The 16,701-nt window shown below is 48.2% G+C and overlaps 1 protein-coding gene across 2 annotated transcripts in view; it reads left to right on the forward strand.

The window, feature by feature from the left end:
• The first annotated feature begins 6,890 nt into the window (after positions 1 to 6,890).
• The window catches only part of CACNA1I (calcium voltage-gated channel subunit alpha1 I), a 52,878-nt gene continuing 43,067 nt past the window's right edge, over positions 6,891 to 16,701 (forward strand). For both annotated transcript variants that reach the window (XM_049822195.1, XM_049822194.1), the window contains exons 1-3: positions 6,891 to 6,955; positions 12,819 to 13,125; positions 14,508 to 14,911. In XM_049822195.1, the coding sequence (XP_049678152.1) occupies positions 6,893 to 6,955; positions 12,819 to 13,125; positions 14,508 to 14,911 (774 nt within the window). In that variant the 5' untranslated portion in view covers positions 6,891 to 6,892. The remainder of the gene's footprint in view (positions 6,956 to 12,818; positions 13,126 to 14,507; positions 14,912 to 16,701) is intronic.

Genomic DNA, 16,701 nt, shown 5'->3' on the forward strand with positions numbered 1-16,701 from the left:
AGGGAGGAGGCAGCAGCAGGATTTTGCTGAAGAACCGGCTTTCCAGCACCTTCCAGAAGTTGTCATGCAAGATGCACTGGTGTTGCTGTGGATGGGGGCTTGTCTGGTGAAGGCCCCTTGGAAGAGGGGCGTTCCAGTTCTCCAGGGCAGGATGCTCCTAAAGCTGCACTGACAAATATGCCTTCTGCCCATTTCCATTGTCTTGTAACCGCTGTAGAAACCTTGTGATCTGAGCCACCAGGGTCTGCAGTAAATCATCACCCTCCATCCTTAGGCTTTTCAGCCTTTCTCCCTCTTTCCCCCACATCTTGCGAGTGCTTGAGGAACCAGGGACCGTTTGCAACCTGCTCCCAGTCAGGCTGCGCAGACCCCAAAACAAACTGCTCTGTGGGTCCTGCCTGAGTGGGGCTCATCCCCTCCTGCCCCTGAAAGCATTCCGACACCTGGCAGCGAGGGTCCTTCCCTGGAGACCCGCAGCAGATGCTCTAGCGTGGCTGCCGGACCAGGTCGTCCTTTCCAGGGGATGGCAAAACCCCAGCTGCAGACAGACCCACACAGGGCTGCCAGCTCAGGAGGGGACGGGGATGCTCTGAGGGCTTCTCCCCAAAGTGCCCACAGGGGCTGGCAGAGGTGAGGGAGGGGCACTGCCAAAATACCATAGCAGAGGACAGGACTCAGGGAGTCCAGCATGAGTATTGCAGGCAGCGGACAATGGAGAGAACAAAGGTACTGAGCTTGGATTTACACTGTGCCTTTCACACATGTGGAAGTAGTAGTTGAAGTACCTCCAGGAGCTGGGTGAACTCAGCAGTGGAGGTCCATCTGATGGAAAACTGATGCCTCTGGTCAAAAATGGGTTCCCAGAGCAATTGCTTTGTGGTTTAGGGCATGAAGCAAAAGAGGCTTTGCACAAAGTGAAGTGATGGATTTGTTTTAGAGGTGGTTGGCCCGTAGGAGAATTGCAGTTGATGTTTGGATGGCTGTAGCTTCAGTGTTCTTGCTTTTGGAAAAGCCAATCTCGTATCCACAGTCAGCATCAATGGGCAGAGGATGACTCTGTTCAACTGGGATATTTTTAAAAAATAAAAACTGGGTTTCATTTGGACTTCAAATGGAACCTGCCAATGCTGAAGTTCTTTGAGATGTGGAGGAGATGCCAAGCGCTGGGGCCATCTGCCTGGTGGCCACCTGCCTGGTATGCGGCCACTTGCCAGTTCTTGGGTTATGGGCCCAGGTACCCCAGAGGGCCTAGCACGAGGGCAATCGCTATGATCCTGGAGCTGTGGGTAGCACAATCCTGTACCACTAGTAGCCCCTCTGAGAGTCAGGATGGAGAACGTATGGGCAGGCAGGATGTTTCCAAGGAAAAGGCAGGCAATTTTGCAAGTCACTTGTCTTCTTTTGGCACGCGGACAAAATCAATTTTTGCCAATTCTGACCCAACAAGTGTGCTGTCTCTAAAATTCTGGTGGGGATGTCTGTTCTATCTGTTCTGCATTTCAGTGTAAGAGCAGTCTCATTCTTCCCATTACCTCTGCTCCGAGATGGAGCTAGCATCAATTGATCTGAAAAACATCACCCCCTCTTGCAGCACTGCTGGCACAGCTTCCCGTGTCACTTGGCTCTCCCTAATGCACTGACCAGGACGGATTATGGGAACTACCGAGCTCGTGCTGTGAAGCGACGTTAACGCTGCACTGCAGTGAGGGTGTGTGGCCTCAAAGCCGAAGCGCTGCGCAGAGTGTTGCTCCAGAGCCTGGCGGGTCACAGCGACAGCAGCGTGGCCGTGCTGTTGGGCTTTGTGCGGTGACAGATCAGAAAGCGATCAGTGACTCATGGCGTGTCTGCGATCCCCAGCGAGCGGCTGGAGCTGTGCCCCTGCGCTGCTGAGTTACTGATGTACTGTCTAGAAACTGCCTTAACCGGAGACTGGTGATACAGCTGGGCAGCCAGGCAAGCAGGGCTTCGCTGCTGCTCCACAGCCTGGCCTTAGAGCTAATGCCATCGCTCCTTGTCCTTCATGATCCCATGTAGCCATCACTGAGCATCTTCTCCTTCCTTACACACCACCCATCCGCAAATACCACTCTCGGCTCTCCCACCCTCATCTGTCCCCAGAACGTTCCCTCCTGAGCTAAACCAGTCCCATGTCCCACACCAGGAACCCTTCTCCCTCTCCCCACGCCTGCGTGGCCCCCGCAGGCATCGCTTCCCTCCCCTCTCCGCGGCGTGAGCAGCCCGGGGAATAGAGATAGAGCATAATGCACAGCATCATGTGGCTAATTACACGACGCTGGGCACACAACGGGGATTAACTTGTGCCTCAAAGGGCTGTCAGAGAATCCTAATCTCATCTTCCCCTCCTCTTTCCCCTTCCGCTGCCATCTGAAGTAATGAACTGGTTATAAATACCTAATTAGCTAATTATTTGCTGGCCTACATGGAACATCTTCAGTGAATGAGCTCCCTGGGGGAGGGACCTCCGTGGAGGCAAGGAGAGAAGACCACATGAGGTGTGTGGGGGGTTAAAGGCGGTACGGTGGTGCTCAGAAGGAGTTTTAGACTTTTGCCATCCCTGGAGAGCAGAGGAAAAGTTATTAGCTCCATGGAGAAATGAGCTTGTCTTTACCCCTACTTGTGGCTGTGTGAGCTGAAGAGCTGGGGAAGAAACAAAACCACAGAAATAACTTATTAGGTAATTAAAAATAAAAAGTAAAAGGTTTTTGGAAACATTTGCACTGGCCAGAGGTGCTGTGCCAACAGCATTTTGGGCTGTGCCTGCTGCTTGTGTGCTCCAGCCCTTTTGGGGAAGGAGGTCTAGCCAAGAGAGGAGTGTGGTCTCCGTGATTGTCCCCTGATGATACTGTCACTGAGAAAACCAATTTATGCCAGTTTATGTGTGCTGGAGAGGTCCATCCTACTAAGCCGGCTGGCCTTGGTGCGTCAGTGCAATTCTCACAGGTTGCAGCGTGCAGTTGTTGAACTGGGATGACTTTCGGTCCAAGCTGTCTGAGGATGGAGCCGTTGAACTGCCGTGCACCTTTGGGACAGAATTGTCACTCCATCGCCCATCTGCAGGGAAGGGGGAGGGAGGGATATCAGTCAGATAGCTGATGGTACCAGAAGTCTCATTCCCTTTTCTCGCTGCTGCAGACAGAGGCCTAGGGTTAAGAGATCATGGCATCACAGCAGCTCTGCTGGCTGCCTGTCAGTAGAGGTTAGGACAAGAAAGGGCAACAATCATAAATCTAGCCTGGTTTGGGTAATAAATAATTTCTGACACTCTGCTTTTATCTTCATGTGGCTTCCCCCCCACCCCATGTCTGTCTCCTAAATTTTCCCTTCCTTTCTTTCTCCTTCCCTTCCTTTACTCCCTTTCTCTTTCTCTGTCCCTCCATCCCACACTTGCTCCTTCTGGTTCTCTTCTTCCCCTGCAGGCATGCGCATCCTTGTGAACTTGCTCCTGGACACCTTGCCCATGCTGGGGAACGTGCTTCTTCTCTGCTTCTTTGTCTTCTTCATCTTCGGCATCATCGGGGTGCAGCTGTGGGCTGGGCTGCTCCGCAACCGCTGTTTCATGGAGGAGAACTTCACAATGTGAGTGCCTGGGGGACGAGACATTTCTTTTTCCCCTTCCCTGCTCTCTTGGTCTCTGCTGCCAGGGTCTCTATGTATCGCTTACTCCAAACGGCTGTAGGGTGATAGCGTGCACAGTGTTGGCCACGTCTTGTGGTGAAAAGGGAGGGAAGGCAAAGGCAGCTGGTTCTAGTCTGTCTTCATGGTCCACAGACGCCTGGGTTCGTTTGGATTTGGCCAAGGCACAGGTTAGCAGATCTGCCTCCTCCAGATGTGTCCAGGGATTCAGGATGCTGCTCCTACTCCCAGAAAGAGTTGAAACCCTGAAACACGAGCCATGCCGTCTTCCTCCTGAACTTGCTTCCTCTTCAAAAAACAGCAACCGGAGGAGTCTTACAGAAAGCTGTGGCGCTGCCTGATGCTTCCAGGGACATCTTTGGCACCTCCGAGATGGAGCTGAGGTCACTGTTTGGACAGCAGTGTATTACCTCCAGAGGCTTTGGAGGGACACTGAGAAATTACTGGAAAACTTCAGGAGCAGAACTGCATGTGGGAGGTGCCGTGGGGAGGGGATGGAGGGCTGTTGGGAGAGGTGTCCTGCAGCTGGGTTTGTAGAAGTGAGAGCGTCTGAAAGCAAAGAATGGCTGCTTGAATGGGACAAAAAACCCGTGGGAAAATGTGGGCACAGTTCTGGCAAAGAGAGCCTGGAGCCGCAGAGGGGTCGATCACAGGTATCTGAGGTTTATCCTGGGGCTGTCAGGGAGGAGCCGGCAGAGCCTGGCTCTGCTCCTCCCCAGAGGCCGCGGGATGGGAAAGCTCCTGCCTGCTGCCAGTTCTCCAGTCACCCTCCCGGGGAGCAGAGCACCAGTTCCATGGCACAGCTCCTCCTGTTGACTTTCTGGCTTTAGCAGAGCTCAGGCTTTAAAATGTTTTCTTAAAACCATATACTAATCTTAGGCGTCCTATCAGTTTAGACTGCTTAGAAAAATCTAAAGCTGTAGATCAGTTTAGACTGATTAAACAATTCTGAAGCTTTAGATTATCTCAAATTGGAAAAAAAAAAAAGTGTGAAAATACAATCTGCAGAACAGCAGTGGGGTCGGAGAGTAGGAACTGTTTAAAGCAGCCATTTACTTTGTTTATATATTCCTTGGGGAAACCCAAATGTTTAGGATGATTGTCCTTTATGTAAATCAGGGGTAGTACTACTTTAATGAGTGTAATTACATCGATGCAGAGTTGATGCAAGTGAGAAATGGATTGGGGCCACAGCCTGCAAAGCAGCAGATACTAGAAAATCTTTGTCTGACCATTACTAGAGAAATGAATTCTGCAGGCACCCAGTTCACCAATGATGTGGATGTGTTACGACAGATCTTTGTGGTTTAGTCCAGCTTAGTTTGGAATCAGAGACTTTCTCTCTGTTCTTTTTCATCAACACCTGTCCTCTTCCAATGACACTTGGTGAAAAAGTCTGCATTCATGCGATGTGAAAGTTGTGTATTGTAGCACAACAAGGAATGCACCAGATAAAGTTTAATGGAAAATTTTAAATCTCCACCTTTCACTTTTCTGATCATTAGCTCATCTCCAGCTAGGCAAGCAGAGATGATTTTAATTATTCATGCATTTGCAAGGTACTTGCATTATTTGGGAAAAAGCACGTGAACTTGGCATGAAACATTGCACCCATAATGCTAACTGTCAAGGAGGAGTCAAAGTTAAGGTTAAGTCAACTCTAACTTTGCATTTCCTGATTTTAAGGCTTTGCTGTGCAACCTTAATTATGCATGAACTGGATTTTTTTTTTTTTTTTTTTAGAAGTACAGAAGGTTCACTGCCAAATGTTATAAAACATGTCCATCAACGGTTACATACATGAGCACATCACAGTAAAGCCTGATGAACTTCCTTAATATCACTGCATCTGATTTAGCTTTGATGCTAATGGGGAGAGTGAACAGAATGCAAATCTCTGTATTCTTCATCTCCATGCAAGCAGATTGTGCCATTTGGCTTGGGGTGATTTTAGGGCAGGCAAAGCTCTGAAAACTGGGGAGTCACCCTGGAACTTTCCTGTTTCCCAGGAGCCCTGTCTTCCCTTCCCTTCTCCTGAGGCAATAAATGTGGAAATCCCTTACCCAGTGCAGTCATTTGGTTAGGCTGGGAGCTCCCAGCTCCACCAGTGTTGCTAATGGGAAACTGTCTGTTACAGGAACTGTATGACTATGGTTTTTTTTATCCTTGCAGACAAGGTGACATTGTCCTGCCCCCTTATTACCAGCCTGAGGAAGATGATGAGATGCCCTTTATCTGCTCGCTGTCAGGAGACAATGGAATTATGGGCTGTCATGAGATACCCCCACTGAAGGAGCGGGGGCATGAATGTTGTTTGGACAAGGATGATTATTATTACTACAACTCAGTCCGGCAAGAGTTCAACATCAGTGGCATGTGTGTCAACTGGAACCAGTACTACAACGTGTGCCGTACAGGCAACGCTAACCCGCACAAGGGTGCCATCAACTTTGACAACATCGGGTATGCCTGGATTGTGATATTTCAGGTAAGACTGAGTTAGCCTCCTAACAAGGCTCAAGCTGTTTTCCCTTTTTTCCAACTCAGTCTTTCTGTGCTCCCATGATGGTTTCTCCACGGTATGATACAGCTGCAGAGAGAAAAGGGCCTTGTAACTACTATGGCAGGAGAGACAGAGTGCACAGAAATGGTGTTCCCGAAGATGGGGAGCTACATAAAGCTGTTCTAGGCCCTTGCTGAAACAAGCTGTACCCTTCAGGCTAACTTCTACCAGTTTTCCCTTCAATCCAAATCACTATAGCAAAGGAGTCCGTTTTGGTTTTTTTTTTGTTTGTTTGTTTTTTGTGTTTTGTTTTTTTTTTTTTTAAATTCCCAGCACGCGTTGCAGATGGGAGCTAAAATCCGTGCCTTTTTTCTTTTCCGCCGGCTGTACGTGGTGTCCAGTCCAAGGGGCTGAGAAACCTGCTGCGGGTTTTCCCCTGCTGCGATCCAGGGAAATGAACTATTTTAATGAAATATTCCTGCTGTGGGCTAGCATGATCTCACAGGCCTTGACAATATGCCAGTGTCACCAAGCAGTACCATGCTGATTTCCTGGAATGGAAATTTGGCCTTCTTGAAATGAATTGTTGTTTCTCGCCTTCCTTGGGTTGTAAGAGCCCTGCCAGTATCTGCCCATATACACTGAGGAATAAACTCTGGAAGCCCACTTCCCTCCTATTTCTCTTGGTTTTGTTTGTCTCTGCAGGTGATCACACTGGAAGGGTGGGTGGAGATCATGTACTACGTGATGGATGCCCATTCCTTCTATAACTTTATCTACTTTATCTTGCTGATAATTGTAAGTATAAGACTTGATGACTGTCAGCATTACAAGTTGAGAGCCTACAAAAAACAGGTGTTAGGTCAACACAGATACCAGGGAAGAAAACTACTTTACCTGGATTTCTTCTAGGATTCTCAGGAACCCAGCTAGTTGATTTTCACCAAGAGTTGGTGGCAGGATCACATAGTTGTCAGACAGGTTATTCTCTTTTGCTCAAAAAATATGCTTGGGATTGATTCCTAGAGATATATATACCCAGTGTAGGATAATGTTCTCATCTGCAGATCTCTCAAAGTAAATTCCCCAAACCAGTGTGCCCAAAAGCACAGAAAACCATTTCTGTATCTTCCCTCCTACTTGGTCTCTTTATACATTTTAAGCTCTTGAGTCATTCTTGAGCCATGTTTTACGGCTTTTGGCAGCACCTGGATCTCTTAGGCTCAAGGTCTCAGATTCAGATTTTGTCAGATTCGGGGTCTGTCACGCTGAATTACTTCCTACCTTGAACAAAAAGGAGTCGCTGCTCCAAAAGTGTCAGCGGTCCAACATAAACTGGCTGTGTAACATCACTTGGGGCTGGTGGGGATGGAAAGAGAGAAGTGTGTCCGTGATGAGAACTTAATAAGCAGTTTATAAGCCCCGTGGATTTATACAAGTGAAGTTTGCTTTGCTGTAAGGAGGTTTGTTGTCAGCGCCTGAAAAAGAGAGGTGAGAAACATGGTGCCATTGCCTCTTCCATTCCTCAAGCCTCCCACATATAAATGCATTTGCTTGGAGGGAATATCCTGTTTCTAACAAGGAAGGATTTTGTTTTTATGAAGACTCTTGCACTTGTCCCACATGGGGACCAAAGGCAAGAGTAGAAGGGAAAGACATAGGATGGATTATGGGAAGTATAAAATCTGTACACGGTAGGTGCAATTTAGTTCTAGGTCCCTTAGCCAGTAAGGACCTCGGTGTGTATTTCCAAGGCCTACATGCATTTGGATGGGCTGCTGAATGGACCTGGCTAAGACTCTGCTCTTCATCTACTACTTGTCCTATGTGGCCATGCCCTCCTAGAAACAGGATCTTTAGAAGCAGTGACCCAGTAACATTAACAGACTCACCTGGCACAGGATCTAGGTTAAATTCAAATTGACATGCAGTGACTTGAGAGCAAACAAACCTTAATCCAGTTTCTGGGAGAAATTCTGCAGCCTTTACATGTGGGAAGTGGCACAAAAAAAAATATCTACTAGTCCATTCAGGTCAGGGAACTTATGAAAAATCTGAATCTTCATGGTATCCTTGATTTCTCCCTGCTTTCTGGCCTTCTACCATCACAAGGGAAAGGCAAGGAGAGACAAACAGAAAGATGACCTACTCCCTGTGGGCTGAAGCATGAGCCAGGACAGCAGAGGTGAAATACACTTTAAGGGATGCTGCTTCTACTTTGAGGCTGGAGAGTCCCAAGGAAAGGCAGTGCAGAGGTATGATTGCACAGGACGGGGTGGGGGGGGCCTGCCCCCAGCTCTGTTCCCAAAGGCAAACTGAACAAATCCGCTGCTTTTTGTGAGTTTGGAAAAAAATTATTTATTTCCCATAAAGTTTGTTCAGATCTCCCACCATGCAATAGATATTTAGTACCTACTTTTCACTTTGAGCAGCTTGGCCAGGATACCTAGATTTGTACAATGTGCAGTTTGGCACAGAATTTACTCCGTGTCTTAGACACAGTCTCTCCCAGAGCCAGGAAGGACTGTGCAGAGTCAGTGTTTAACCATTGCGGTGGGCATGCTCATCTCCTGTGGGCAAGTTCCAAAAACTGCCCCTCACCACCTGCTCCAATCTACCTGTCAGCATATTTTTCGTTTCTAAGCAGGAGCATCCTTCTAGTGCTGACTGACCTCATGTGGATTCCCAGTGATGCAAACTTTGTCTCTGAATTTGCAGGTGCTGAAAACCCTCAATTAAGCACTCTACCTGAGATTTTACTGTGGAGTGTCATTGACATTTCTAGACACTCCCTCGTCATTTGCAGAAGCTATGTAGGTTTATTTCCATCAAACACAGGAGTACATGAACCTCAACTTACTCTGGGGACTGCTCAGAACAAAGGAGCCATATGCTAGATGGGATATTTCCTTCGCCTTTGGTGAAGTTACACCAAGAAAGCATTTAGCCTCTCTGTTACCTTCTTTGCATGTGTAATGCATCTTTTGCAGCATGTAGCAACACCACAGTGTGAACTTGCTATCACTTGCTTTCATTTTCTCTCTGAGTCTTATAGAAATGATGATGCCTTTTCAAGTCTTGTGAAGCACAGTCCTTCCAGCCTTTATTCTTCCTTCCTTCTCCATGGTTGAAAGGCCTGGGTTTCTAAGCAGGATTGCTCTGACAGTCATACTTCAAGCCCTGACTCTTTGCTTTACTACATACAACCTAGTCTTGGCTGAAACTTACTCTTCTTGGGCTGGACCTCTGCAGCCTCTTCTTTAGAGCTACGCTTTCATCCATGACTTCTTCACTCACAGTGGTATCTTCAAACACCTACGTATGCCTACGTAAGGGCATTACCTGCTACTGCTCACCTGCAGGAAGACCCCCTACCTGGATGTATTCCCAGCACGGTTAGGACTCCTGCGTAGACGGGCTCTGCTGAGGGGAAGAGTGCTGGTTGATCCTGGCACTCAGAGTGGCCTTGCAGAACAACCTGGTAAAAGCATTTTACATATTCGGCAAATTGTGAATAGCTTCCCGCTCTGCCGGAGATCAGGGAGGTGATGTGAAGGAAGGACTGCTTTTACCTCTCGGGTCACTGTTTCATTTGGGTCTTCCTGCTTGAGGTCCAGCTGTCTCTTTGTCACTTCTCCAGCTGCTTGGCCACTGGTGTGGCTCCTGGACTAGAGAAGGCTCTTCTGAACTCTCAGGTTGGCATTCATATTGCAGCACCCAGTGGCCTCCTTGAAGTGCTCTGTGCTTACACATGTGGACTTCCGAAGTCAAGCTGGATATCCAGCGATAAAAATAATGGGCAAGGAAGTCAGCACCTCCAGCCCCAGTCAGATTTTATTAGATATTGCAGAGACAGGGATCAAACCTTGGGCTGAACAAATCCGGGATCTGCTTAATCAAATTACAGCCCAGTCTTGGGACTGAGCGGGACTCCTGTGTTGGGGCTCTGAATCGATGGTCTCCTTCTGCCTCTGTCAGATAGATGCTTTGTCTGACTCCATGTCAGATGCTTTTGGTCTCCCTGCTCAGCTAGCTGAGATGGATCGCTCAGTTACGAGCCATCTGGGACCTTTCCTGTCTTCTGCTAGCTGGGAGGCAGTGTCAAGCTCGGCGGAGCTGTAGAGTTTATGGACTTGCCTATCGTCTTAAGGATTAAACAAGCTCATTTGTTTTGCATTTGATGTTCCTAGCTAAGAGGTTTAAGGATTGGGGGTTAGTTGCCGTATCCAGTCCTCTCACTCCTTGCCTTCTTGGTCATCTGGTGGGAGATCACAACAAACGGTGCCTGTGAGGACAGGGCTTGGTGACGCGAAACCTGAACACCTCTCCGGATTCAACCCCAGGCTGACAGTGTGACACTGCTGAGGACATCTTGTTGCCCTCAGCTCCTCTGGTTGTAGCCTAGAAAGAAGGCGTTGCATGTCTTAATCGCTTGTTCGTGGAATTGTTGGAAGTTGCAAAATACCAGGGGGTGTCACAATTAGCGTTCCAGAAATGGACGCAGAGCTGGTGTCCAGCCCCCAACCCTGCCTCACTCAGGGCAAGCTGAGGGAGATAACGGAATGGGCAAACCTGTGTGAGTGTCGGGTGGTGCTGAGGGGGAAGAGGGCAGGAGAGTGCATCGGAGAAGAATTTGGATTCCCAGTCATACTCTTATCAGTAAAACATGCAAGACATCATGAAATAGGGAAAATCTTGGGGGAAGGTGAAGGAATCTGAACGAGGCATCATTTTAATTTTCAAGGCCACATACAGAAGATGAAGGGAAAATAAGCTGAAATATGGGCGGGAGGAGAGGGAAGAGAAGGGTTCAGTGATGAAGGGAAACAGAATTAGAACAGCTTTGAAGGGTGCTGAGAGGAGGAGAAAAAAACCCAACAAACAACCCTTTATTTTGAGATGGTTTATTGTCCTTATGTTGAATCTGGTTGGGAAGGGCTTCGTGTTTCAAAGGCTTATTCAGATGCTAGCAGGGACACCTCCCCTTTGAAATACTGAAATACTCAACAGTTGAGTCTCCGGACAGAGCTGCTGGGCACCTGTGTGCAAGAGAAAGGGACAACCAAGGGGGCAAGCTGGTGGTGGAGTGGCAAGGGCTGTGCACTGAGAGGAAGGCTGCTTGGATAGATAAAACAAGCTGGGGTACTTGCTGAAAAAAACCCCACCTTTTCCATGCACGAGGGTTGGGGTCAGGTTATCACCACTTCTGCTTGCCCTCTCCCCTTTGCTGGAAGATTTGTCTGGGGGAGGACTGGATCCAGCTCCGTGCCAGAGCTGTTTGCTTGGAAAGGAGAGACAGGGAGGTGAGACTGGGTCCTGTGTGGGTTCGCAGAGGAGGAACACGGTGCGAGGATGTCCCGTAGCAGGGATGCTCCCTGGTCCAGGGGAAGCAGAAATCTTGAGCTAGTGCTTCCTCCCCTCCCGGGGGCTGCCCCGCAGAGTCCGTTTCAGAGCAGCACAGACGTGTCGTCCTTGTTCAGAGATCAGACTCTGCATTTTATCAATGCCGTATCGCCACTTACAGCTCCACGGGGAGCAGGCACCAATCAAGGCATCATAGCTTTTGAGAATGATTTTGAACGTTGTTACCAGCCCTTTTATGTAAGAAATTCTCAGCATATTGAAGCCCAGGTTTTATCCTAAGTGTAATGGATAGATCTCCTAGTGGAGATTCATCTGTAATTTCGTAATATGTAACACTGAGAGTGAGATTTTTACCTCCAGATCTCTCGGCACCAAGAAATATTTGCTCCATTTTACAGATAGGAAAACTGAGGCAAAGGAAGCTTAAAGGGAACATACAAAGGTGTAAAATAAGCCTGGTAGACATTTTGGCTTCTGTATGGAGAATAGGAAGAACTTGGGCATTTTGTTTTGTTTCTAAGAAATTGGGGGAGTGGATTGTGGTTGTTTTTGTATTTGAAATGAAAGGCCTACCTAGGCTATGGGACAAGTAAAATAAGAGCTAACGTAAAATGTCTAGTATCAGAAGAATCAGAAAATAGAAAATGAGCAAGGAAGCACTGTTTTGCCAGACTATTTAGCGTCCTTCTCAAAGTCATTAGTTTTTGTAAACTTTTCTTTGATTTCAAGAGCTCATTCATTTCGGCAAAGTGCCGTCTCCTTGTATGGTGAATTAAGGTGTAAGTGGTAGAAATAAATAAAATGCTCCAAGAATACTGACATGTCCTCCAAAAGTTGAAGACCATAAATGACAGTGCATGATTTTTCCAGTACTAAAAGAGAAAGCAGAGGAGAAAGCAACCGAACTACCAGACTAAGTCCTCTGTCTCCCACCTTCTGTTTAACACAAAGGAGAGGGAAAGAAAAAGTCCAGTTTTCATAAACCCCTTTGCAGTTAACTTTTAAGTGACTTGCTAAAGGTCCCAAAGCCTGCCAAAGGAGCCAGAAGTCAGGCTTCTGTTTGCTGAATTTCAGTTCAGAGCTCCAAATTCTGCATGGAAGTGACATCAAGTCAGTTCTCAAAAACAAGCACAGCCAGCCCTGACTTTCTCTGAAATCCCGTCTCCATACGCAGACTGGTTCCCATTCCTCTGTCTGCCTCCAGTCACTTTCCACTCCTCTCTCCTCTTACGTTCCCCCTCCTGCGTGGTTTTCCTCATGTTGACTTCGACTGTCTGTTCTTCTCCTTTGCTACTAGGTGGGCTCCTTCTTCATGATTAACCTGTGCCTGGTGGTCATCGCCACGCAGTTTTCGGAGACCAAGCAGCGGGAGCACCAGCTGATGCAGGAGCAGAGGGCCCGGTATCTCTCCTCCAGCACTGTCGCCAGCTACATGGAGCCGGGCGACTGCTACGAGGAGATCTTCCAATACGTCTGCCACATCGTGCGCAAAGCCAAACGCCGCACCCTTGGGCTGTACAACAGCATACAGAGCCGGCGCCAGGGCCACGTGGAGCCGAGCAATGCCAAGCTGGGCATGAACAGGAAAAGCCAGAGGCACTACAGTAAGGATTGCGTGGGTAAGGCTGGAAATACCAATAGTGGAAATGTGAGAGTAGCTGGGAGCATCTCCACGTGCCAGCTAAAGGACCTGTGCCTACAAAGCACAGAATCAGAATTAACATTGGCCATGGCAGTGCACCAGAGCAGCAAGGTGGGGATGACCAGCAAGAATGGGAATGAAACAGGGATGACTGGCAGGGAACGTGAGAAACCCAGAGACCATAATGGAATAACATTAAAGGCACTGGCTGAGGCTTGTAAAGGTCTCCAGGGCTGGTATAGCAGGGTGAGCATTGCAGTTTGGGAGAGAGACGTATTGGGGGAATATGAGCAAGTGGGACTAAGGGTTGGACTCTGTGACACAGCAGGTCTCCCAGAGCTCTCCTCCCAAGCTGAGTTGCTGTGGGCCCTCAAGAGAGAGGCAAAGGGAGTAGAATTGCAATAGGATGTGTCCTGAACCAAGGGAGCAATACGGAAGAAGTTAGTTTGATGTGCAAGGGCAAAGGAGACAATTTCTCTTGATGGGAGCACATGCTGTTGTGTAAAATTAGACACGAGATACCATTTAAATTGGATTCTGGGCCTGAAAAGTGACTGTAAAAATGGTTTTATAGAGTTAGTATTAACTGCCTGCCGATGCCTTTCCTAAGTTATGCTCCCATTAACAAGCAAAAAAGCAGATTTTCCTTCAGCTGGTCTTGCATACTCAGTCTTTCATTTTCTGTACTTGCTGGGAGAAAAGTTTCTGCAGGCTTCATGCACTGTGTTAATGAATTAATTGCTTCATTCCCCCACTGTCCATTTGATCTTCCAGGCTCAACTGGGGGATTGAGGAACAAAACCTTAGGTTTCTTACTGAAGTTGGGAGATCTGTGCTGATTCAGAGCACATGGAGTATCAGGAGGAAGTGTTCTTGCGCTACCTTTTCTGGCTTCTTGAGATGCTTTGCTAATGTTGCTTCCCTAATTTAGAGAGTTCAGCTCAGCACGTGGGTTCTGGGACCTCACTTGTAGCAGTTCAGGCCGAAAGCAGTCCTCGTCATCATTTTTCCCTCAGTTCCGACTTAACGCAAGCTACTGAGTCTCAAGCTGTGATTCCTGCATCAGACAAAACAGTTCTTCCTCTGTGGACACGAGCTCCCCATTGAGCCTAATCACTGGCAGCTGAACAGTACCATGCCTTTTGGTGACACAGCCAGTCAGTGTAAAGCCTGCAACAGCAATGGCTTTTATTGCTGCCCTTGAGATGATGTGCCAGTGTTTAATCGTCCTTACAGCTAAAAAGCCCAGTTACCCTATCTGAATACCCAAAAGCCAAACAGGTGCCCAGTTTTGATGTCTTTTTCAAAGCCTTCTCCTTTAAGCGTGATCATTTCTCTCCCCAGGGCTTTGCCAGCAGCACAACTCTCTTGACTGCCCTCCTCAGGGCTTGGTCCAGCCTATTGCTGTGACAGCAACCTCTGATCCCACCAACTGCCCCCGATGCCATAGGGGGGAGCACGAAGTGTCCCGAAGGCTCTCTGTCCTTGATAGTGCTGACTCAGACCAGGAGGATGGAGGAGCCAGCGAAGAGGAGGGAGCGGGCAGCAGAGATGACCAGGGTGCCTCCGCACTGGAGAAGGAGGAGGAGGAGGGGGACGAAGGCGGACGGCTGAAGCTCTGCAGTGACATGTGGCGAGAAGTGAGGGTCAAGCTTCGAGGGATTGTGGACAGCAAGTACTTCAACCGTGGGATCATGATCGCAATCCTAGTGAACACTATCAGCATGGGCATCGAGCACCACGAGCAGGTAAGGCGCCTCAGGGCACGGGGTGGGCAGCGGGACTGGTGAGTCCTGCCTGGGGTTACGGCTTCGCTAAGCAGCTGACGCAACTTGGGGGAGGCAGAGATTGAGCAATTTGGACCCCAGGCCACAGCACAGATGGTCCCAGCATGGCTTTGGAGAAAGCCTCAGGATCTTGCAGGGTCTTTTCTTTCTTATCCCTGCACTTAATCACTTTCTCTGTCTACATGTACTTTCCTTCCACCTCCTTTTAATCCCTCTCTTTTTCTCCTCTCTGCTCATTTGTATCCCTCTGTCTTTCTTTTTTACCCTGTCCTCTCTTTCCATCTGCTTCTCTCTCCTTCACCCTCGTCTCTTCTATCTTCCTTATCTCTCTCTCATTTCTCTCTTCATTAGCTTACTGAATCCTTAGTCTATTTGGTTAATTTAATGTGCCCTCTGGGGATGTCACAGGCACTTCACCAGCATCTCAATTCAAATCCATCAGCTTGCTAGCTTTTCCAGCTTAATTAAGAGATGCCTGAGTACAGTCTATCTATACAAGAAGGCTAGGAAAGGCACCACCTCCCATCTCCGGTCATTTTGGGGGCTCAGGTGGCTCGAGCCTTTCTTTTGCCCTGGCAGCAAGAAGTGATAGATAGGTCAGACATGGACAGCAGGTGAGGGCACAGGTTTGACTTTCACGCCAATGGTTTACAGACAGCTCTGAGTCAGCAGTGCACTTTATCCTAATGACGGACTTGTGAAATGGAGAAGGATTGTGCACCCTGAGTTTATAGCTGGGAAACAGAGGCTGTGTCTACTTTGTGATGTGCAGAGCCAGCTTCAGAGGGTGTTAAGCACGCCCATGACCTTGCATCTGCATTGCTGGCTGGTAGCTCTGCTGCACTTTGCATTAAAGGAGTCCATGCTGTACATCCATGTCTCAGATCTATTCTGCCAGTCTGAATGTGACCATGATTCGCTCCACGTGTCTGCCTAGATCACAAAAATAAGAGATCGCTCCACCACTGAGATGCTGACTGCATTGAAGCTTTGGAGACCAGGTGAAGTCTAGTCCTGAACAGAGTCTCAGGCAGCAAAGAGACAGGCAGTGAGTCTGGTTCAAGCAAGGCACTCGGGTTTGTCCTGTGCTGTATCAGGATGGAGACATCTTGAGACCCAGCGTATCTTAAATTCCCTGTTTGAGGCAACACAGTGTCTGAACCAGTATTTGAAGCCTCAGATGTCTGGATCCCACCCACGTACCAAGCATTAGACCATTTTTCAAAGCCCAGCTAGTTTCTGATACAAGGATGGGAAACCTTAATTTGATCCCAGAATGCAAAACTGCACTGGATGCTTCAGTACCAGAAAAATACTGGCAGGAGCTCAGAGGAGAGGAGAATGAAGAAGAGGCTGGAGGGGTTGACTCATGAAAATAGATAAAAAAGAGCCATGTATTTATCACGTAGCAGAGAGATGACTAAGGGTTGAAGCCCAGGACAATACAAAAACTGCCCACTGATGTTTTAAAGATGTGGGCACCAAGCAGGGAGAGGCATTGTTCATTTTGGTTTATTGGAGACAGCGTGAATTAAGAGTTTAGCAGAAGAATATTTGAGCTGGAGGTAGAGAATTCACTCTCATGTTCTGGCTATTGTGTGTGCAGATTTAAGCCCTTCTAGGCCGCCTCTGCTGTGTTTGTACAGCCCACAGCAGAGTGGGATCTGCCTGCAGCCTTGGGGTTTCTAGTAGCAGGTTATTAATGACATGTCCTTAAAGTTACGATATCACTTTTTATCCATAAGTAGCTA

Source organism: Accipiter gentilis, chromosome 18, assembly GCF_929443795.1.
Source record: "Accipiter gentilis chromosome 18, bAccGen1.1, whole genome shotgun sequence".
NCBI classification, from domain to species: domain Eukaryota; kingdom Metazoa; phylum Chordata; class Aves; order Accipitriformes; family Accipitridae; genus Astur; species Astur gentilis.